Source organism: Schistocerca americana, chromosome 2 (genome assembly GCF_021461395.2).
Source record: "Schistocerca americana isolate TAMUIC-IGC-003095 chromosome 2, iqSchAmer2.1, whole genome shotgun sequence".
Lineage (NCBI taxonomy): Eukaryota > Metazoa > Arthropoda > Insecta > Orthoptera > Acrididae > Schistocerca > Schistocerca americana.
Window position 1 is genome coordinate 176004594 of NC_060120.1, and position 23110 is coordinate 176027703.

At 46.1% G+C, this 23110-nt stretch overlaps 1 protein-coding gene across 2 annotated transcripts in view; it reads left to right on the plus strand.

Moving 5' to 3' along the window:
* The window catches only part of LOC124588910 (esterase FE4-like), a 292280-nt gene that overhangs the window by 170636 nt on the left and 98534 nt on the right, over nucleotides 1–23110 (plus strand). For both annotated transcript variants that reach the window (XM_047131505.1, XM_047131506.1), the window contains 2 exons: nucleotides 7281–7466; nucleotides 16406–16611. In XM_047131505.1, the coding sequence (XP_046987461.1) occupies nucleotides 7281–7466; nucleotides 16406–16611 (392 nt within the window). The remainder of the gene's footprint in view (nucleotides 1–7280; nucleotides 7467–16405; nucleotides 16612–23110) is intronic.

A 23110-nucleotide genomic window follows, 5' to 3' on the forward strand; every position in this document is an offset into this window, starting at 1 on the left:
GCGCGAAGGTGATGGACTTGAGCGAGATGGATGTGGGCAAGTATTTGATGTACAGCTTCGTTCGTCGTTCCTTGTTGGCTTTGCAAGTGTGTGTTGCTGTTGTGGAGGTCCCACAATGGAATGGAGCTGTGAGTGCAGAATCTCGTGGTTTACTGGCTTTGTATGCGTGAAAGTCATCGTTATGTGTCGCTAAAAGCGGTCGTTTTTCGTTGTAATACTTGGGAAGGTATGTCGTCTATTCTTCACCCATCTTCTTTCTTGGTCTCAATCTTGCGAATCTTCAACTTCTGTTCTTCCTGCTTTTTCTCTGCTTCTTACTTGCTTCTTGGTTCTTCTCTGGGCGGGATATGGAAATATTTATTGATAACTAGTCGCTTTGAAGTTCTCCTCTGAGTGACAGTTTGATAAATCGTTTGGGCATGTCATTTCTACTTTGTGGACGTTTTCTTCAGTTTTGTGCATCAGCGTGCTGTTTAATAGCAGTAGTGTGACTTTTACACATATTTTTTTGCCAGTGGTGGCTTTCCTAAGCCGTCTTCTCGTCAGGCCGTTTTTTGCTCGCTCCACTGAGTCCGGGCATTCCGAGACCCTCACTCTGTGGTTCCGTGTTCTGTCCCAGCAGGGTTCCGCCATCCTGTGGTTCACAGATTTACTGCCCACTTCCGCTACAAGAAGGGCCCTCTGTTGGTCTCGCTGTCCTTTCCCTACTCTCGACGCTTCTGCCTTGTAGGAATCGTGTCTTGCTAATTACGTCCTTTTCTTTCTTGATACTTGTCGAGTTGCAACTTGTGGGTCGTTGCATCTGGTCTTTGCTGGAGTTTTTACAATGGTTGTTACAAAAAGTTTTACTTATAATCATCTAACATATGTCTAGTACCTACATTGTTTTACGCCTTCTTAAAAAGCTTTACAAATTTCGGCGCCCTTTCCATGTTACAATTCTAAGATATTTTGAGTCTTAACTTCTACAAGAATCCTCAAATTCGTTTTTTTATTTTTTGTGTAGTATCGTGGTGTATAGCATTTTAATATTTCATGCTGTTAGACTACCTGCGTTTCATCCCTTCACCTTAATCTATGGTACTATTGGTGTTATTCACACCCTCCCATCGGCATGATGAAGAAGGTGTCGGGATTCATCACACCATGCAATGCTCTACCACTGCGCCAACGTCCAGTGCCTATGGTCACATGCCCATTTCAGACGTAGCCGGCAATGCTGTAGTGTTAACATTGACACACGCATGGACCATTGGCAGTGCAGGTCCATCATTAAGAGTGTTTGGTACAGTGTGTGTTCAAACACATCTGTACTCTGCCCAGCTTTGAAATCTGATGTTAGTTCCATCACAGATCGTAACCTGTCGTGTTTTACCCATATGCCCAGCCTACGTCGTCCAACATCTGTAAGGAGGGGTGGCTGCCAACCCCACGACATCTGGACGTTGTTTCACCTTGGTTTCGCCACACACACACCACAGCACTCCTTGAACACCAGACAAGTAGTACAGTTTCCGAAATGCTAGTGCTGAGCCTCCGGGCCACCAAAATCTACCCTTGATCGAACTCAGATATACTGTCATTACTGCCCTTCAGGACAGTTATCGCACTGTAGTGGTTCAAATGGCTCTAAGTACCATGGGACTTAACATCTGAGGTTATGAGTCCCTTAGAGTTAGAACTACTTAAACCTATCTAACCTAAGGACATCACACGCATCCATGCCCGAGGGAGGATTCGAACCTGCCACCATAGCAGCAATGCGGTTTTGGACTGAAGCGGTTAGAGCCGCTCGGCCACAGCCACCGGCACAGTCAAAAACACGTAGCATGTAGGAATTCGCCGAATGGGACGAAAATCGGTAGATGTGGTGTACTTGTATAGACGAACAAACGATTACAATTTCAGAAAAAATTGATGATTTGTTCAAGAGAAAGAGCTTCACAAACTGAGCAAGTCAATAACTCATTGGTCCACCTCTGGCCCTTATGTAAGCACTTATTCGTCCTGGCATTGATTGACATGGCTTGTTGGATGTCCTCTTGAGGGATATCGCGCCAAATTCTATCCAATTGGAGCTTTAGATCCTCAAAATCTCGAGATGGTTGGAGGGCCCTGCCCACAATGCTCCAAACTTTCTCAATTGCGGAGAGATTCGGTACGTTGTCGGCCAAGGTAGGGTTCAGCAAGCACGAATACAAGCTGTAGAAACACTCGCCATTTACGGACGGGTATTATCTTCTTCAAATGTAAGCCCATGATGACTTGCCATGGAGGGCAACAAAATGGGGCATAGTACTATTGTCGATGAACCGCCGTGTTGTAAGCGTGCCGCAGGTGACAAAGGGGTCATGCTATGAAAATAAGTGGCAACCCAGACCATCAGTCCTGGGCGTCGGGCCGCATGTCGGGTGACAGTCGGGCTATCAAGTACCCCACCGCTGCCCAGACCCTCTCCAGACACGTCTTCGGCCTGGAATCTCATTGACTGGAACACAGTTGTCTTCAGTGATGAATCCTGATCGAACTGGGGACCGATGACCAGCAAAGACGTGTTCTGACATGCTGCACACAGTGATGGGATACCAACCTGACCGTCATCTGCCACATGACACTTTAGACTACCTGTTTGAAATTTAAGCAAAGATACCGGAATTACTGTTAAAACATCCTTAATCTACGCTACTGGCCATTAAAATTGCTACACCACGAAGATGACGTGCTACAGATGCGAAATTTAACCGGCAGGAAGAAGATGCTGTGATATGCAAATGATTGGCTTTTCAGAGCATTCACACAAGGTTGGCGCCGGTGGCGACACCTACAACGTGCTGACATGAAGCAAGTTTCCAACCGATTTCTCACACACAAACAGCAGTTGACCGTCGTTGCTTGGTGAAACGTTGTTGTGTTGCCTCGTGTAAGGAGGACAAATGCGTACTATCACGTTTCCGACTTTGATAAAGGTCGGTTTGTAGCCTATCGCGATTGCGGTTTATCGTCTCGCGACATTGCTGCTCGCGTTGGTCGAGATCCGATGACTTAGCAGAATATGGAATCGGTGCGTTCAGGAGGGTAATACGGAACGCCGTGCTGGATCCCAACGACCTCGTGTCACTACCGTGCTGCAAACGCAGCAGTAGCAGCATTATCAGATACACCCAGCACCAAAGGTATACTCCACCGTGAAGCCCCCCCCCCCCCCCCTCCATGTATGAGAGGCACGTATCGAGGTGATAATTAGTTAGTAGCATCTTTGGAAACAACGCACACCAAGTTTCAGCCATATTGGTCTATTTCTTTGTGTTTGTCATGCGTATGAATCAAGGAAGTCGAGTGATTGTCAAAAAATGGACGAAAAAGAATTTCATGTGGTGATTAAACATTACTGTATGAAAGGAAAAACGCCTCAGGAGACTAAAGAGAAGCTTGATAAACATTAGGATGACTCTGGACCTTCGATTAGAACAGTTTATAAGTTGTTTCAAAATTTTCGGAGTGGCCATATGGGCACAATTGATGCTGAACGTTCTGGAGGCCCTGTGGAGGTTACGACACAGAAATCATTGATAAAATCCATGATATGGTGATGAATGACAGAAGAGTTAAGATGTGTGAGATTTCTAGTGCTGTGGGCATCTCGAATGAACGGGTACATAATATTTTGCATAAACATTTGGACATGAGAAAGCTATCCGCAAGATGGGTTCCGCGATTGCACACGCTTGACCAAAAATGGAATCGTGTGAAGTGTTGCAAGGATGGTTTGCAGCTGTTCAGGAAGAATCCGCAGGTCTTTAAGCGTCGTTTCGTCACTATAGATGAAACATAGTTACATTACGATACTCCTGACGCCAAAGAACAATCTAAACAATGGGTTACCAAAGGAGAATCTACACCAAAAAAGGTGAAGACCATTCCTTCGGCCAGAAAGATTATGGCTACTGTCTTTTGGGATACTCAAGGGATAATCCTCATCGAATACCTGGAAAAGGGTAAAACTATTACAGGTGCATGTTATTCGTTATTGGACCGTTTTAAAACTGAGCTGCAAGAAAAACATCGGCGATTGGACCGGAAAAAATTCCTTTCCCATCACGACAATGCACTAGCATACACCTCAGCAGTTGTGGTCGCAAAATTAATGGAAATAGGATTCCAACTCGTTTCACATCCCCCCTGTTCTCCAGACTTGGCTCCATCGGACTACTATTTATTCCCCAATTTGAAGAAATGGCTGGTGGGACTAAAATTTTATTCAAACGAGGAGGTGATTGCAGCAGCTGATAGCTGTTTTGCAGACTTTCACAATTCCTATTATTCGGAAGGGATCAACAAATTAGAACAGCATTGGACGAAGTGTATAAGTCTAAAAGGAGACTATGTTGAAAAATAAATAAGGTTTGCCCCAAACATGTAAGTAGTTTTTATTTTTGCACGGACTTTTCAAACGCCCCTCGTACTTCACAGGACCAGTTGCGTGGTTAGAAGACATGCATGCAGTTTAATGGATCGCACTATCGTGAGATAGGCTATTATCATGTGACAAAATGATGTCCTACTTATAAACGACGAGAACCAGGAAACGGACTCCTACAAAATAAAGATAAAAAAGGAAACTGACGAGAATTTGAAGTATAGCACAAAAGTGGAAGTGGGTTTGATGCCCCACAGTCTACTCAGTGAGCTACGACGGCTGGTAAGGTAGTGCGGGATGATACATGTTCCTCTGTGCATTCCAATGCTCTGCATGATGCGTCGTCAGCTCCTCGTTTTCATACATTTTTCAAACTGCAACCGATCTGATTTTGCTACATAAACTTTTGTCTTGAATCTGGATGACGAATCGCATGCCGACCTCCAAGTGCGAATTTTTTCTTCGCCTTTTATAAATGCAGTGCATTGCAAAGAGTTAAATCACGTCAGGGGTCACTGTGAGCGCTACTTTCCTTCAACTCACTGCGCCTTTCCGTGAGTTTGTAAGTCCATTGGCCGGCCGGGGTGCCCGAGCGGTTCTAGGCGCTACAGTCTAGAACCGCGCGACCGCTACGGTCGCTGGTTCGAATCCTGCCTCGGGCATGGATGTGTGTGATGTCCTTAGGTTAATTAGGTTTAAGTAGTTCTAAGATCTAGGGGACTGATGACCTCAGAAGTTAAGTCCCATAGTGCTCAGAGCCATTTGAACCATTTTTTGTAAGTCCATCCCTGACGCCGCTAAGTTTCGACGCCGCGCTAGCAGATGTAGACGTGGATGTAATCACCAGTCTTGCCTTGGAGCAGTGTTCACAGCAATAACCACCACCTGAGGATATCGAACAGTTGTTTAGACAACTTTATTAGGTGACAAACTCAAGTAATGTATTTACAACAGATCGGCTGGGAAAGTCTGAGAAGTCTCACTTGTTCCCTCCGTGAAAATACACTGTCTGGGTTTCTCTGCCATCTGGACTCTTGTGGGACACCCTATTCTGTGTGGCGGTAAACAGAGTAGGTTCTTTCTGACATTTCATGTAGACCTAAGTGGACGTTTGCGAACTCCTCTGTGTATTTTGTAAAACTTCAAGATGTATGGCCCACAGTGAGTCGCTTACATGTTGTTTTTATGTTACATGTAGTGACATTCCAATGTTATTGGTATTTGTAGGTATCAATACTCTAGTTCCGCTTCCTGTGTTACCGATATCGAATTTAATAGTATTATAAGAAATATCGAAGTATCGTAACGGAAGCATAGCATGTTACAGAAGAAAACGATTATCTTTCGCTGCAACTTTTATGAGAGCTAAAATGTACGAAGGAAATACATTTTCAGTAATAAAAAATAAATACAAACCGTAGTTTTTTATGAACATATCAGATTTAAGCAGCACATAGCAGTACTTTTAAGTATGTATCCATACCTTCGAAAACTGGCTCGAGTGCACAAATGCATGCGAAGTAAATGTTGGTAAAGAAAAATGTTAACATTCTTGTGCAGTGTATCAGAAAAAATGGTTCAAGTAGTTATGATGTGAACACTACAAAAATAGCTTTACTTCAAAGAATAAGTCACAAGTGTAGCATGAAATTTTCGTTAATACCTATGTTTTTGTAGGCATATGGAATATTTACCCTATACAGCTTAATTTGTAATTGCTCTTATGCTTATGTCAGTTCATGCAACAACTTCCAGATTTCGCCTTGTATTAAAATGCTTTTTATGCTAAAGAAAAGATTAAAAATACATTTAAGCAAAAAATACCTTCCGATTCTGTCATATCGAAACTTTTGTTCTGATGTAATCGAAGTATCGATATAATTGTAGGTATTGGACTCGATATGAGTTATTTTATCGAAACTGATATTGGAAGCCCATAGTTATACATGTTGTTGTTGTTGTGGTCTTTAGTCCTGAGACTGGTTTGATGCAGCTCTCCATGCTACTCTATCCTGTGCAAGCTTCTTCATCTCCCAGTACCTACTGCAGCCTACATCCTTCTGAATCTGCTTAGTGTATTCACCTCATGGTCTCCCTCTACGATTTTTACCCTCTATGGTGCCCTCCAGTACTAAATTGGTGATCCCTCGATGCCTCAGAACATGTCCTACCAACCGATCCCTTCTTCTAGTCAAGTTGTGCCACAAACTCCCAATACCTCCTAATGTAATCTACCCATCTAATCTTCAGCATTCTTCTGTAGCACCACATTTCGAAAGCTTCTATTCTCTTGTTGTCTAAACTATTTATCGTCCATGGCTACACTCCATACAAATACTTTCAGAATCGACTTCCTGACATTTAAATCTATACTCGATGTTAACAAATTTCTCTTCTTCAGAAACGCTATCCTTGCCATTGCCAGTCTACATTTTATATCCTCTCTACTTCGACCATCATGAGTTATTTTGCTCTCCAAATAGCAAAACTCATTTACTACTTTAAGTGTCTCATTTCCTAATCTAATTCCCTCTGCATCACCCGACTTAATTCGACTACATTCCATTATCCTCGTTTTGCATTTGTTGATGTTCATCTTGTACCCTCCTTTTAAGACACTGTCCATTCCATTCAACTGCTCATCTAAGTGCTTTGCTGTCTCTGACAGTATTACAATGTCATCGGAGAACCTCAAAGTTTTTATTTCTTCTCCATGGGTTTTAATACCTATTCCGAACTTTTCCTTTGTTTCCTTTACTGCTTGCTCAATACACAGATTGAATAGCATAGCTGTACGTGTGATGAATATTAAATGTGGTTTCATCTTCAAAGCACGTCTTCAGCAGAGCATTGTGTCTGGCAGGGTTCCTGAGCACGGGTGACGAGGTAGTGCCCGGCAACGCGGGTCTCAAGGACATGGTGGCGGCCCTGCGCTGGGTGCGCCACAACATCGCAGCTTTCGGCGGAGACCCAGAAAATGTGACCGTATTCGGCCAGAGCGCGGGAGCCATTGCTGCCAACATGCTTATGTATTCGCCACTAGCTGCTGGTAAGCACCGTTACCTATATTAATGTTGTGTGACTTTCGGTTTCATGGTGTCTCTTAGGTGGCTTCTTCGTGAATTTTGCTAACTACTTCATCAAGGAGCTTCTTCCTTTGGCAAAACAAGGTGGACTGAGTTCTAGACATTTCCACCAAAAAAAAAAAAATCTGGTGCCATCATCAAGAATCGAACCTGAGGTCAACGCCTCTGTAGTCAAAGAAGCCTCTTGCCGATTATCTCCGCGCAAACTTTGTATTTAATGTAAAACTGGTAATTACTCTTATACGTAAGGTGTTGTACAATGTAGATTTTCAGAATTTGACTGTGACTAAAGTGGTCGTCACGAAATTAGACACCTCAAGGTCTCATCCGCTCTTTGCAGTTCGCCGGTGCTAACAAGGGAACCTCCCCATCGTACCCCCGTCAGATTTAGTTACAAGTTGGCACAGTGGATAGGCCTTGAAAAACTGAACACAGACCAATCGAGAAAACAGGAAGAAGTTGTGTGGAACTACGAAAAAATAAGCAAAATATACAAACTGACTAGTCCATGCTCAAGATATGCAACATCAAGGATAATATGAGCTCAGAAGCGCCGTGATCCCGTGGTTCACGTGAGTAGCTGCGGAACGAGAGGTCCTTGGTCCAAGTCTTCCCTCGAGTGAAAAGTTTACCTTCTTTATTTTCGCAAAGTTATGATTTGTCCGTTCGTTCATTGACGTCTCTGTTCACTGTAATAAGTTTAGTGTCTGTGTTTTGCGACCGCACCGCAAAACAGTGCGATTAGTAGACGAAAGGACGTGCCTCTCCAATGGGAACCGAAAACCTTTGATCGCAAGGTCATAGGTCGACCGATTACTCCACAGGAAAACACGTCTGATATATCCTGTATGACACTGGTGACGGCATGTGCGTCACATGACAAGAATATGCTGTCGACCCACCTAACTTGTACACTTGGCGAATGGGTAAAAAGATTCTTCTACCTTGCCCGATTTAGGTTTACTTGTGGATGTGATAATCACTCCCTAAAAAGTGATGAAAACATAAGAGTTTGTCACAAACTGCAACAAATGAATGCAAGAGTTTCACAGTCGTACAGTTTTCCCTATGCTCTGTCAAAACATATGTTTTTAACGTTTTCAAATTTTTCAGTGTGTAGACTGTCAAATCCTGCATATGTCCAAGCAAATCTGAACATGTCCTGGAATTTTGGAGAGCGAAGTTGATAATGTGTGAGTGCCTGAACTTTGATAATTGACACATGATCACGATCACGTAAACAATACTGCTCTGTGTACCTGTGCAGCATCGGACGGACGGACGGATAATAATTGTCTAAAAATAAAAAATTAAACTTGCACTCGAGGGAAGACTTGAGCCAAGGCCCTCTCATTCTACAACTGCTCACGCTAACCACGGGACCACGGCGCTCCTGAGCTCCGATTATCCTTGATGTTGCATATCTGGAGCATGGACTACTCAGTTTGTATATTTTGCTTATTTTTTTCATAGTTCCACACAACTTCTTCCTGTTTTCTCGATTGATCTGTGTTCAGTTTTTCAAGGCCTATCCACTGTGCCAACTTATAACTAAATCTGAGGGGGGTGCGATGGGGAGGTTCCCTTGTAAGCACTGTGATTCACCCACCTCATAGCTTTGCTATCGCATACACACTGATAACAGCGCAATACGTCAGAGCCAACTACAAACTCTGTGTTTCCGTGCGGCATCTTGTGTTCATGTGTGGTTTCAGTCTTCTGTGGAACAGTGCACTGACGTGTGTGTGGTAGCGAGGAAACTGTGGGAGCACGGGCCTATGTGTGGTGCTACCATCGAACGTACTGAAGATTTTTTTACTGATACGGCCAACAGTGAAGTGCCCAGGAATAACATAAATTTTGCCCAAGTTCATAAAATGACAACAGAATCTTATGATATTTCCAAACAGACTGTATTCCATATGAACAATGCAGTAACGCTGCAGAATCTCTAGATGTGAGCACTTGTTTTGATCCTCCAAGTAAGGAATACAAATGAAAACCGAAATTACAGAATCTGACGATTTTGACAAAAATTAGTGTGTAGAACTTACTTTGATACTACGACAGAGGAGAGTATTCGACAGTTAGAAACATATCGAGTGATCTTCGTGAAAAGGTTAACGATTCTGGCTCAAGAGACCTCCGTTCACTGTCATTTCCGCTCACCTGGTTTTTGATTCAGAAGGTCTAATGAAGGACAAAATGTTTTTAATGAAATGCAGGGCGATTTTATTACATGGAGACAACCTGCAGGAAACGACTCCCGAGAGGAAAAGGTTTATAAAAGACCAAATGGCATACAGCCGAAAATGAGTTACAAAGGAAATATACTCACTTGAAGGTGGAGGGATAAGATTATTGACACTGAACCCGATATGAGCACCATGCACGAGGCCCATCTGCAAGGGATAAGCCAAATGCCCATGTGGAAAATTCTCCACGACAACCGCAACTATGTGTATCATTTAAAACGCGGAAAGGTCTATTACCGACTCTGCAGATACAATTTTTTTGTTGATTCGACGCCCAGGCCACCAACGTGCTGGAAGTTCTGCATCCATTCCAGTCACAGATGAGGCTACCTTTACGAGAGGTACTCTTGTCGATCTTCACATCACATAACTGAGTGCTATGGAGAATCCCCAACTGTTGTTAGTGAACCGTCAGAACTGAACCGTCAGCACCAGTTCAACCTCAGTGTGTGGGTGGAGATTACTGGCGACCACGTCGTAGGACGAGTCAGTTGAAACTTCCCCGTTGAATGTAAAGAATGACTGTGCTGGAAAAACTATTACGTTATTTGATTTTCAAACATCTGAGCAAAATTAAACGTTCTGAAACTGTTTTCTCTTTACCTATTCTGATCATTTCTAAATTGACACACAATATTTTAGCGCAACGCAGTCCGACTTTCAATAATCCCTACAAAAGAATAGACCTGACTAACAATAACCTATACCTTTCATGAATCACTTACCTCACAAAGATCTTCGTTACTCGAACTTCTGCAATACAGCGAGCGCCAATACTGCCAGCTAAATAAAAGATTCTAACTACTGAAGGCACTAACTACTGATAGGCATATAGTTGGCAAATGAAAGATTTTGATAGAGAGCAAACAATGTATATACCTTAATGGTGTTCAAAAGCCATAATATATATAAATTCGTGACACCCAAGTTGACAAATTTCCTTTTTCTGACGGACACACGTCCAGATCGTCCGCTCATAGTAACATCTCAAAACTCTGGCATCTCTCTCCCCACATCCACCACTGCTGGTGGCTCACCTCCAACTGCCCAACGCTACGCGCTGCTCACATCCAACTGCCCAACGCTACACTATTCCAACAATGTGTCCAAGCAGCCACAGACTGCACACAGCGCAGTCAGCGATTTTCATACAGAGCACTACGTGGCGTTACCAACACAAAAACCTAAACAGCCGACTTACACAGTCTTCCACATCACCTCACAGGCGAGGCATATCTCCATTTCCTGCAGAAACATAGCCTTTGTTGGTATGAAGTGTGATGGACCCCACCTCATGTCATCTTGAGTGTGGAGCTGGAACACTTTTACAGGGAAAACGTTCGCACGTTCCCACAAGCCTGGTGTGTTCTCATGCGTACTCTCAGTCATCTACACTGTAAAAAATGTTCCATCCCCATCTTCAGGTGGGTGTACCTCCCTTGGATCGTGTTTCTGGCATTATGTCGATGTGCCCGTTTTTGTTCCTCAAGGCGTAGCACACGGACCGTGCATTCAAAGGTTGAGCGTTGAGCGTGCCAAGTTTCTGACGCCATGCGTGGAAAAAGCACGTTGGTGAGTATTTTCCGTACGTGCGGAGCAATATGTAGTATGGCATGTATTATAAACGTGCATCTGAACGTTGCCCAATGAAATGGAAGAACGTCATTTATGTCACATGGACGCCATCTCTCTCTTCACTACAGAGTACCGAGACGCCGTATTGGCTTTCCTCATTGCAGTACCTGTGTTATTCCGAATTAGGATGCCAGGTTCCTTTGGACATGCATATTATGAAACTACGTTGTTTCAAGGCAATGACACGCAGAGGATCCTTAAGAAATGCAATGTGTTTGGTACAATTTGTTATCACGTAATGTCAGTTAATAACACATCTATGACTGAAGTTTGTAGAATATGGTAAGACGCTAGCTATGGCTACACAATACTCAATGGCGGACTGCTGCAATGACTAGCGTTGTGGAATTGTAAAACATTAGAGGATTTGATGCTAGCTCGAATCTCACTGGATCCAAAAAAAATTTTCTACTAGCCTTCGCGTTTTCAAATAGTTTCTGATAATTTCTTATCGACAGGACATGGTACTTTCCTTTTCCTCTTACAACATGTCTGTTGATACTGAAGTTTTTATTTACACTCCTGGAAATTGAAATAAGAACACCGTGAATTCATTGTCCCAGGAAGGGGAAACTTTATTGACACATTCCTGGGGTCAGATACATCACATGATCACACTGACAGAACCACAGGCACATAGACACAGGCAACAGAGCATGCACAATGTCGGCACTAGTACAGTGTATATCCACCTTTCGCAGCAATGCAGGCTGCTATTCTCGCATGGAGACGATCGTAGAGATGCTGGATGTAGTCCTGTGGAACGGCTTGCCATGCCATTTCCACCTGGCGCCTCAGTTGGACCAGCGTTCGTGCTGGACGTGCAGACCGCGTGAGACGACGCTTCATCCAGTCCCAAACATGCTCAATGGGGGAAAGATCCGGAGATCTTGCTGGCCAGGGTAGTTGACTTACACCTTCTAGAGCACGTTGGGTGGCACGGGATACATGCGGACGTGCATTGTCCTGTTGGAACAGCAAGTTCCCTTGCCGGTCTAGGAATGGTAGAACGATGGGTTCGATGACGGTTTGGATGTACCGTGCACTATTCAGTGTCCCCTCGACGATCACCAGTGGTGTACGGCCAGTGTAGGAGATCGCTCCCCACACCATGATGCCGGGTGTTGGCCCTGTGTGCCTCGGTCGTATGCAGTCCTGATTGTGGCGCTCACCTGCACGGCGCCAAACACGCATACGACCATCAGTGGCACCAAGGCAGAAGCGACTCTCATCGCTGAAGACGACACGTCTCCATTCGTCCCTCCATTCACGCCTGTCGCGACACCACTGGAGGCGGGCTGCACGATGTTGGGGCGTGAGCGGAAGACGGCCTAACGGTGTGCGGGACCGTAGCCCAGCTTCATGAAGACGGTTGCGAATGGTCCTCGCCGATACCCCAGGAGCAACAGTGTCCCTAATTTGCTGGGAAGTGGCGGTGCGGTCCCCTACGGCACTGCGTAGGATCCTACGGTCTTGGCGTGCATCCGTGCGTCGCTGCAGTCCGGTCCCAGGTCGACGGGCACGTGCACCTTCCGCCGACCACTGGCGACAACATCGATGTACTGTGGAGACCTCACGCCCCACGTGTTGAGCAATTCGGCGGTACGTCCACCCGGCCTCCCGCATGCCCACTATACGCCCTCGCTCAAAGTCCGTCAACTGCACATACGGTTCACGTCCACGCTGTCGCGGCATGCTACCAGTGTTAAAGACTGCGATGGAGCTCCGTATGCCACGGCAAACTGGCTGACACTGACGGCGGCGGTGCACAAATGCTGCGCAGCTAGCGCCATTCGACGGCCAACACAGCGGTTCCTGGTGTGTCAGCTGTGCCGTGCGTGTGATCATTGCTTGTACAGCCCTCTCGCAGTGTCCGGAGCAAGTATGGTGGGTCTGACACCGGTGTCAATGTGTTCTTTTCTCCATTTCCAGGAGTGTACATATAATGCAGACGGAACAACATGACTAGCGTATGGGAAAGAGGGCAAATGTGCGTTTCAATAGACATAACGTAGGAATTTTACGCCCGTCAGTTCCACAAGCGATGTGGTGTGCGAGCCAGATACAGTTGACAACCGTTGCTGGAGCGCGCTACGGAAGCAGCGCGCTCAACGTTGATGTTCGACATCACGGTTCATGTGCCGAAGTCTTTATCCTCTCAGGGATTGTTTCTTGCAATTTGTTCCCATTTAGTAAGATCACCCTATATAAAACATGTTAATTTAATAATAATAACAATTTGTCTACAACAGTAACAGGACCCTTGTTTCAACAGTGCAGAAAAATATAGCCTTTAAAATGCATACATGCCAAAAATTGAGAAATAAATGTATCACACAATTAGTTTAAGATCCATAATAAGCAAGAAAATCTCACAACTTCGGTAACGTCGTGATTTACAACATGAAAAACATATGTGTGCTCTCAAAATTGTCATTATTTAGCTAAGCAAGGCGACTTGAACACTGGTCTGCAAACTATAGACATCAACATTAACGGCCTATACTCCCTCACGAAGAAGCGTCACATCAGCAGTTTCTTTCTGACTCAGGACTCCAATGAGGGAGCCCATTTGGCGCCACTGGTTGGGCCACTGTATATCGCCCCGAAAGAGGGCTTCGTCAGAGGCGCCTGTGTACACGCTTATTTCGCAGCGAAGTTGTTGAGTCAGGCGTCATCGTGATACTTGCCATGCTTGACGAGTTTCGTCCATGTGCTGCGAGCTTCGGCGAGGTCCTCCCATTAGTCATACTGAATATTAACTGCGTTCATACCAAGCTTGACGCAGTCTTTAAAGAGCAATGCAGATCCTCCAGGGGGTCTCTTAGTAAGTGCTATCTCATTAAGTAGTGTGGGTAGACTACGGTGCTCTGATACGATGTAAGTGTCCTACCCACCACAGGCGGCGTTCCTTGAGAGAAGTGGCAATTCTCGGTAGCTTCGGAGTATTGACGACCATCTCATTTGTCGCATGGTCCCTCCCTCCATGCTACGCCAAGAATGCTTCGTAAGCACTGCTAAGCACTGCAGAGGAAAGGCGTCGAGCTTACACTTTTGTTTAGTGTAAGACGTCCATGACTCAGTATAATACAAGGGGGTGTTTAGCACACACTCTTGATAGATGAACATTTTTGTAGTCACCATAAGGTGTTTGTTATCTCAAACTCTTGTGCACAGCTTCACGGAAGTACTACGGTTTCAGGAGCGTGCAAATGAGGGGAACGCCGATTCTTTCAGCCATTTTCACCCATATTCGGGAAGTCAGTTTCTCTATTCTTCTCTTCCTCTGTGAAAGATCTTCCCTCCGCCTCCCTTTAATCAAATTCCCGAAGATTCAAGAACAATTTCAGATTACCAGTCAGACAGTACAAACCGAACCCTGTGAGCAAATCAGAAATGCACTACTGGCCATAAAAATTGCAACACCACGAAGATGACGTGCTACAGACGCGAAATTTAACCGACAGGAATAAGATGCTGTGATACGTAAATGATTAGCTTTTCAGAGCATTCGCACAAGGTTGGCGCCGGTGGCGACAGCTACAACGTGCTGACATGAGGAAAGCTTCCAACCGATTTCTCATACACAAACAGCAGTTGACCGGCGTGCCTGGTGAAACGTTGTTGTGATGCCTCGTGTAAGGAGGAGAAATGCGTACCATCACGTTTCCGACTTTGATAAAGGTCGGATTGTAGACTATCGCGATTGCGGTTTATCGTATCGCGACATTGCTGCTCGCGTTGGTCGAGATCCAATGACTCTTAGCAGAAAATGGAATCGGTGGGTTCAGGAGGGTAATACGGAAAGCCGTGCTGGATTGCAACGGCCTCGTATGACTAGTAGTCGAGATGACAGGCATCTTATCCGCATGGCTGTAATGGATCGTGCAGCAACGTCTCGATCCCTGAGTCAACAGATGGGAACGTTTGCAAGACAACAACCATCTGCACGAACAGTTCGACGACATTTGCAGCAGCATGGACTATCAGCTCGAAGACCGTGGCTGCGGTTATCCTTGACGCTGCATCACAGTCAGGAGCGCCGACGATGGTGTACTCAACGACGAACCTGGGTGCACCAATGGCTAAACGTCATTTTTGCGGATTAATCCTGGTTCTGTTTATAGCATCATGATGGTCGCATCCGTGTTTGGCGACATCGCGGTGAACGCACATTGGAAGCGTGTATTCGTCGTTGCCATACTGGCGCATCACCCGGCATCATGGTATGGGGTGCCATTGGTTACACGTCTCGGTCACCTCTTGTTCGCATTGACGGCACTTTGAACAGTGGACGTTACATTTCAGATGTGTTACGACCCGTGGCTCTACCCTTCATTCGATCCCTGCGAAACCCTACATTTCAGCAGGATAATGCACGACCGATGTTGCAGGTCCTGTACGGGTCTTTCTGGATACAAAAAATGTTCGACTGCTGCCCTGGCCAGCACATTCTCCAGATCTCTCACCAATTGAAAAGTCTGGTCAATGGTGGCCGAGCAACTGGCTCGTCACAATACGCCAGTCACTACTCTTGATGAACTGTGGTATCGTGTTGAAGCTGCATGGGCAGCTGTACCTGTGCACGCCATCGAAGCTCAGTTTGACTCAATGCCCAGGCGTATCAAGGCCGTTATTACGGCCAGAGGTGGTACTGATTTCTCAGGATCTATGCACCCAAATTGCGTGAAAATGTAATCACATGTCAGTTCTAGTATAATATATTTGTCCAATGAATAGTCGTTTATCATCTGCATTTCTTCTTGGTGTAGCAATTTTAACGGCCAGTAGTGTAGTTGGTAAGTTGGAGGATACCTCGTCAGTATTGTGAATCTTAGTTTTGCCACTACTTCATTCTCAGGGAGTTACCTGTAAAATTCGAAAATTATTCGTGTGTAATAGCATGAACATCTGTACCAAATCTCTTTAGTGGGAGGTGCTACCCTACCTGCCCTTGCTCCCCTCCCCTCCTGGATGAGCTATATGAGTCAGACTGCTGGCACTGGTCGCAGGGCTATTCCGGCGCGTGATCGCGCAGAGCGGCGCCGCGTCCATCGCCACGGGCAGCGCTCGCAACATGTCGGACCGCAGCCGGCGGCTGGCGGAGGCGCTGGGCTACCGCGAGCAGGGAGGCGGCTCGCGGGAGATGCTGCGCTTCCTGCGGGCGCTCAGCGCCAAGGCGCTCACCAGCAACGAGACCGCCGCGCTCTCGACAGAGGTACGTGAGCACTCTTCCTCTGTCCGTGTGGTTCGCTCTCTACCAGACCAGTCGTCGCTAACTAAGTTGGCGACCTCCCGCAGCTGTCTGAGCGTTCCGGAGATCCTCACACTTGCTGGCTGCGGCGTCGTAGTTAGGCAACAAACCAAGTATCACTAGAGTGCAAACAAAATTGTTTTCAGATTTGCATCCATGTGATGCATTCCGCACTAATGATTGAAAACATTACGAACAGGGAGGCTTCAGATCAGAAACGCTGTCGTTTATCGACTAGTAAAGTCATCAGAAGATCAAGACAAGTTGCAAAACGATTTATGAAAGATATCTGTATGGTGCGAAAATTGGTAATTGGCCCTAAATAACGAAAAGTGGGAGGTCGACCCCATGAGTGCTAAAAGAAATCCGTTAAACCTCGGTTAAACGATAGATCAGTCAAATCTAAAGGCCGTAAATTCAACTAAATACATAAGAATTACAATTACGAATAACTTAAATTGGAAGGAATACATACAAATTGTTGTGGGAAAGGCAACCAAAGACTGCGTTTTATTGGCAGGACACTTAGAAAATGTAACAGATGTACTAAGGAGACTGCTTACACTACGCTTGTCCGTCCTCTTTTAGAATACTGCTGCGCGGTGTGGAATCCTTACCAAAAAAATGGTTCAAATGGCTCTGAGCACTATGGGACTTAACTTCTGAGGTCATCAGTCCCCTAGAACTTAGAACTACTTAAACATAACTAACCTAAGGACATCACACATCCATGCCCGAGGCAGGATTTGAACCTGCGACCGTAGCGGTCGCGCGGTTCCAGACTGCAGCGCCTGGAACCGCTCGGCCATCCTGGCCGGCGAATCCTTACCAGATAGATTGACGGAGTACATCTAAAAAGTTCAAAGAAGGGCAGCACGTTTTGAATTATCGCGAAATAGGGGAAAGGGTGTCACTGAAATGATACAGGATTTGCGGTGGACTTCATTAAAACAAAGGCTTTTTTCGTCGCGGTTGAATCTTCTCACGAAATTTCAATCACCAACTTTCGCCTCCGAATGCGAAAATATTTTGTTGGCGCCGACCAACATAGGGATAAACGATCACCATATTAAAATAGGGGAAATCAGAGCTGGTACGGAATGATATAGGTGTTCGTTTCTACTGCGCTCTATATGTGATTGGAATAACAGAGAATTGTGAATGTGGTTCGATGAACCCTCTGCCAGGCAGTTGAATGTTATTTGCAGAGTATCCATGGAGATGTAGAGTCAACGACATTGTAATTACAATAGCAGTAGGCACAGGATCATCAAGCTCCGACCGTTGATCAACGAAAATGCGTAGCTTGTTCAGGTTAGTCACATTTGTCGTTATGCCAGGTCTATGGTCGTTCCGGATACGCCGTCATCCAGGTAAACAGCCGTTCCAAACACACTTCGCACCACGGAAGTAGGCTGTTGGGGGCAGTATTATGCCATGGGAAGCGTACACCTTGGCTTCCATGAGACCTGTGGTAGTAACTGAAGGTACCATTACAGCTGTGGACTACGTGAACATAATTTCAGATCAGCTGCATCCCTGTAAGTTTGATGTCTTCCTTGATGACCATACCATTTACCAGCACGATACCTGTCTGTACCGGCAGGCGAGAATCGTACTACAGGAGTTTGAGGATGACGACAGCTAACTCACGTTGACGCCTTATCCGACAAAATCGCCTGATGTGAATCCGATGGAACATATGTGGGGCGCAATGGGAGGCCAGGTGTACGTCCACAAACCATATACTTCCAAAAACTTACCAAGGACTTGTCGATCCATGCCATCCAGAATCGCTTTCGTATTGCGCTCCAGAGGTGTTAAGCAGGAGGCCGTAATGTTATGGCTCATTAGTGTATTTCTACACTTACATTTCGCAAGCCGCCTTATAGTTTGTTCCAGAAGACGTTTTGTGTATCACCCCTGCACCAAACGTCCATTACGCTACTGAATATTATAATGTTGAGACTTCTTTAATAGCTACTGTCTTCTGATCTCGTGGGTCAAGTCGAATTTTCTCTGTCTCTTCTGTTTATTCTTCCTGATAAGGCTTCCACACTGATGAGCAATATTTAAAAATTAGTCGAGTAAGTGTTCCGTAAGCCACCGAATTACGCTGCCATTAAAGGTGCGCAGCAGAAAGGCTAGCAAATAACCAAATTTTATTTATTATGCATATAAGTATAGTAGGAAGAATGTATGATTCAGTCTGTTGGTCATTTGGTTGCATACAGAATGCCCAGTGTAGTACATGGAGCTTTCATCTGCATCAGCGTGGCACTAAGTGACTGACCTCTCATAACAGATAAGGGTACGTCTTTCCATGTTGTTATAATTCTATGCTATACTCCATCTATCGTGGTGGCTGGCGAATGGTGGCATGTCATTCCAATGCATGACCAGATGTTTTCAATAGGTAGAGGTGTGGAGAACATGAGACTTCGGCATGAGATGCGTCAGAATGGCATGGGTAACATACCGTCTTGCGTTGCATTGTTGAAAGATGTCACGGAGACCTCATACACAGGGCAGAGCCACCGGCCTTAAAATGTCAGAAATGGAATGGCTGCTGTCCACATTATCGGTTATGCGAAACAGGCGTGATGTGTTGCGGTCGCTATTTGCGTAATTGGTGATATCTGTTCTATGAGCGTCAGATTGAGGTCTAAGGCAGCGGTCTGGTGACGTCACGAATCAACTGTTGCGCGGATACGTAAGTGAACAGTGGATCGTCTCCTAACTATTTCAAACTATTTGATTTTTCGTGGTGTCTCTGAGCTAAGAAGAAAAAGTTTAGTTGTAGACGCTGTTAGCAGTCTTACATTACGATTACTCCTCGTAATTAACTGTTGTATTATGTGCTTAATAAACTGCATTTTCACACGACGTTTAATGACCCCGAGATTCCGAATTAGGCCTGGAACGATAGGGTGACGCGTCAGAAAAATTGAATCTCGCGCCGGTTTTCGCGTCAACCGCGCGGTGCGGGATCACTAGTTAAATACCGCGTCAACGTCAACCATGCCAAGCGCTGTCAGACCAGCGGCAGTTCGACTGCGGCCAAAGCCCCGCACTTCTGGTCGAATAATCCAGTACTGTGGCTTGCCCAAGTTGAGAGCCAATTTGTTTTGGGTCGCATCACATCAAGGTGATGCAATAAACGAGCAAGTGCCTACAGAAGTGCAATACATCCTAACTTCGCGGCCAACCACTGAAAGATATACCTCCATCAAGCGTGCACTTGCAACGCGCTTATCGCATTCAGGAGCTAAGAGACTTTAAAAACTGTACGGTACTGAGGAACTTGGCGACCGCACACCATCTCGACTACTTCGTAGTCTTCGCACACTGGCAGGCAACGCAATTAACGGTGACATTACGTGGAATATTCACTGATGAGCCAAAACATTACGACCGTCTGCTTAATAGCTAGTTTGTTCTTCTCTGGAACGAAATACATCTCTGATTCTGCGTGTCAGGAATCCGACAGTTTGTTGGTAGGTTTGTGGAAGTACGTGGTGTTAGATGTCTACGCACCGATCATGTAATTTGAGTAAATAACAGGCCGCTGATTTGCGTACCCGGTGATGGCGCCCGTTAGTTACGTTAGTCAAATTTGGTCCCTCAGGTATCCACGTGTGTTGACTATAATGCTCCTCAACCCACTGTAACACGGTTCTGTCTCCAAGGAACGGTCAATTATACTGCTGAAACATGAGATCGTTCTGCGATCTGAAGTTTTCCCGGCGTATTTCCAATTTGAGCAGTTCTCGGGTATCCGACCGGGTAGCGTCGTAGTTTCTCCACAATACTTCGGCAGACGTACACGCCGTCATCTCTAGGTGGTGCCTGACGAATGCTGTGCTGTTAAAATAGAGGTGGAGCCCCTCCACGCCCACACGGCATGATGGCCAACACAAAAGGTCTACTGCCATCTCTGCATAAGGGTTATTGTATTCACTAAAGTGAGGTGTCGCAGGATGTGGGTACTGCGATGTTCGCGTACGTCTGGTTAGGATTAACCATTAATACGCGCTCATCTGGAGATACGAGATTGGTCGAAATCTGACGAAGGGTAGCGGTTTGAAGGGCAGAGGAAAAAAAGTGCCAAAGCAAGAGCCAAGGGAAAAAAACCTCTGCGAAAGTTAGGTCGGGCGGCAAGAGCAGTAGCGGTTGTCTTGCTGCCTGCGATAGGTTGTGCAAGGATAGGCTTTGTTAATAGTGGGTATCACGCATGTCGATACCTTGACGTTGTGCGTTTGTGCTGCTCGGCGGCTGGCGCTGGGTGCTGGTACAGAGTCCTCGTTCAGCGTCCTGCAACCTGCAACAGTTAGGTTTGTTATCGGTCTTGTGTCCGATAGGTCATATATCGGATGCACAGTGTAGGGTGATGTTAGCGAATTGTTTGTGCGTCTGTGGGCGAGCTCGTCGGTGTCCCTGCTGTGGCCTGTTGGTCGGCTCTAATAGCAGCTGGTAGTTGCCAGTCAGTGTTGCTGATATGCAGGGGCTTACCGGCGTTTGTCGCTGTTTGCGTATGTTAGTTTACCATAGGTGGTTATGCCCTAGCTAGCAGTGTCTTTGGCCGCTTGTGTTTCCACCTGTGGTTGTGGTCGTAGTTTCCCAGAGTGAGGATGAAAGGATTGTTCGAGTGTCTCGAGTTCCTGTGTAGTCGTGTGGCGTGTTTCTTGAATACTTCCTTGAGGGTATCAAGGCGGTATTCATGGTGAAGATCCACGGTGCGTGTGTAGCGTGGAGCATTGCTGATGATTCGTAGCACCTTGTTCTGTATGATCTGCAGGCGGTGCAGTCGTGTGGGAGCTGCATATCCCCAGACGGGAGCTGCGTACGTCATCAGAGGTCTAATCAGTGCTGTTCCTCTCGCCCCTCTATATATACTAGCCGTTATCCCCTCCACCGTTCCTCTCCTGGTGCCTTTGGTGCGGCCGGCGCGGCGGCTACTGGAGGTGGTGGGGGAAGCGGCGCCTGGGTCTGAACTGGGGTCTGCAGTCTCCCTGCTGCCGCCGTCGGGGGCGGTCCTCGATCTCTGGGACCGCATCTTTCTCTCCAGGCTGAGTGCAGGGTTCCAAACCTGACTAAGCTGAAGGCCGCTGTCTTTATTAATTAGATCGTCCTGTAGTCGGATTTAACGCAGTCCCAGAAGTAGGAGGATTGACAGAGTATTTTTGTTTTTTCATAGTCCATAGTATTCAGTCTTTATACAATGGTCAGCCACGGCTGATTTAGTGGCCTGGCGTAATTCGGTATGGCGCTTGTGTTCGCGGCACCTCTCTTCTACAGTGCGGACTGTCTCCCCAGTGTATGATTTTCCGCACTGAAAGGGAATTTGATAAAAGCCTGGTTTTCGAAGGCCTAGGTCATCTTTCACTGAGCCCAGTAGAGTGAAGGTTTTTGCAGGGGGTCGGAATACACATTTCACATTGTGGTTCCCCAGGATTCTACCGATTTTTCTTGAGGTGTTTCCGACAAACGGAATGCACGTCAATGACTTGTGTTCTTCTGACTTTTCTTCTTGTTCTCTTGGCGCAGTCTGTCTGAGTGCTTGTCTCATTTGCTTCTGGTTGTACCCATTTTTCCAAAATGTTGTCTCGAGGTGCTGCAGTTCTGCCGGAAGGCTCTCCTGATCGCAGATCGATCGTGCCCTGTGAACAAGTGTGCGCGATTCAAAATGAGATCGTTGTCGGAGAAGACATCAAGCATGAAGGGATGCAGATGGTTCGTAGCTGTCGGCATGTCTCCGATTACCACCAAAGGTCCCATGCAGACGCAAGGGAATGTCTCTAGTAGCAGAACTGTCCTCTCACCAGCCTGTATCCATAGCTGTCTGCACGTTTCTACCCGCTGCTCAACTCGATGACGGTGTTTCGGAGACGACAGTCGACCTAATGTAGCAGAAATGTGATTCACGCGAAGAACCGACATGTTTCGATTGTTCGACTGTCGAATACCGATGGTCTCGTGCTCACAGCAATCGTAACTGACGATGTCGTTCGGTCAACAAGTGAACAATAGGTGTGCTCTGATGTGGAGCTCCGTGTTCAACAATGCACGATGAACAGTGTGCGCTGAAACACTTGTGTATGCACCAGCATTGCGCTCTTTCAGCAGAGATGCCACAGATCACAATCTATCCTACATTGCAGAGCAGACAAGCCTCCGAACCCCACCTTCTGTGGAGAGCGCGCGCGCTGGTGTAGGCTTTTTTCCGAAGGTCGTCGAAGTGTCCCCAATGAAGAACATAGTGGGCAACCGTCCCTCATCAATGACCAGTTGCTTGAGCTGGTGTGGGAGTACATCCTGGAGATGATTACGAAGCTCAGCAGCCGTTTTCCACAGATATCGCAACCCCTGTTTTATGAAATTATCATTAAGCATCTGTTGCTCAAGAAATTGTGTGCCAGGTGGGCACCTAAAAACCTGATACCCGACCACAAAACGAAATGCT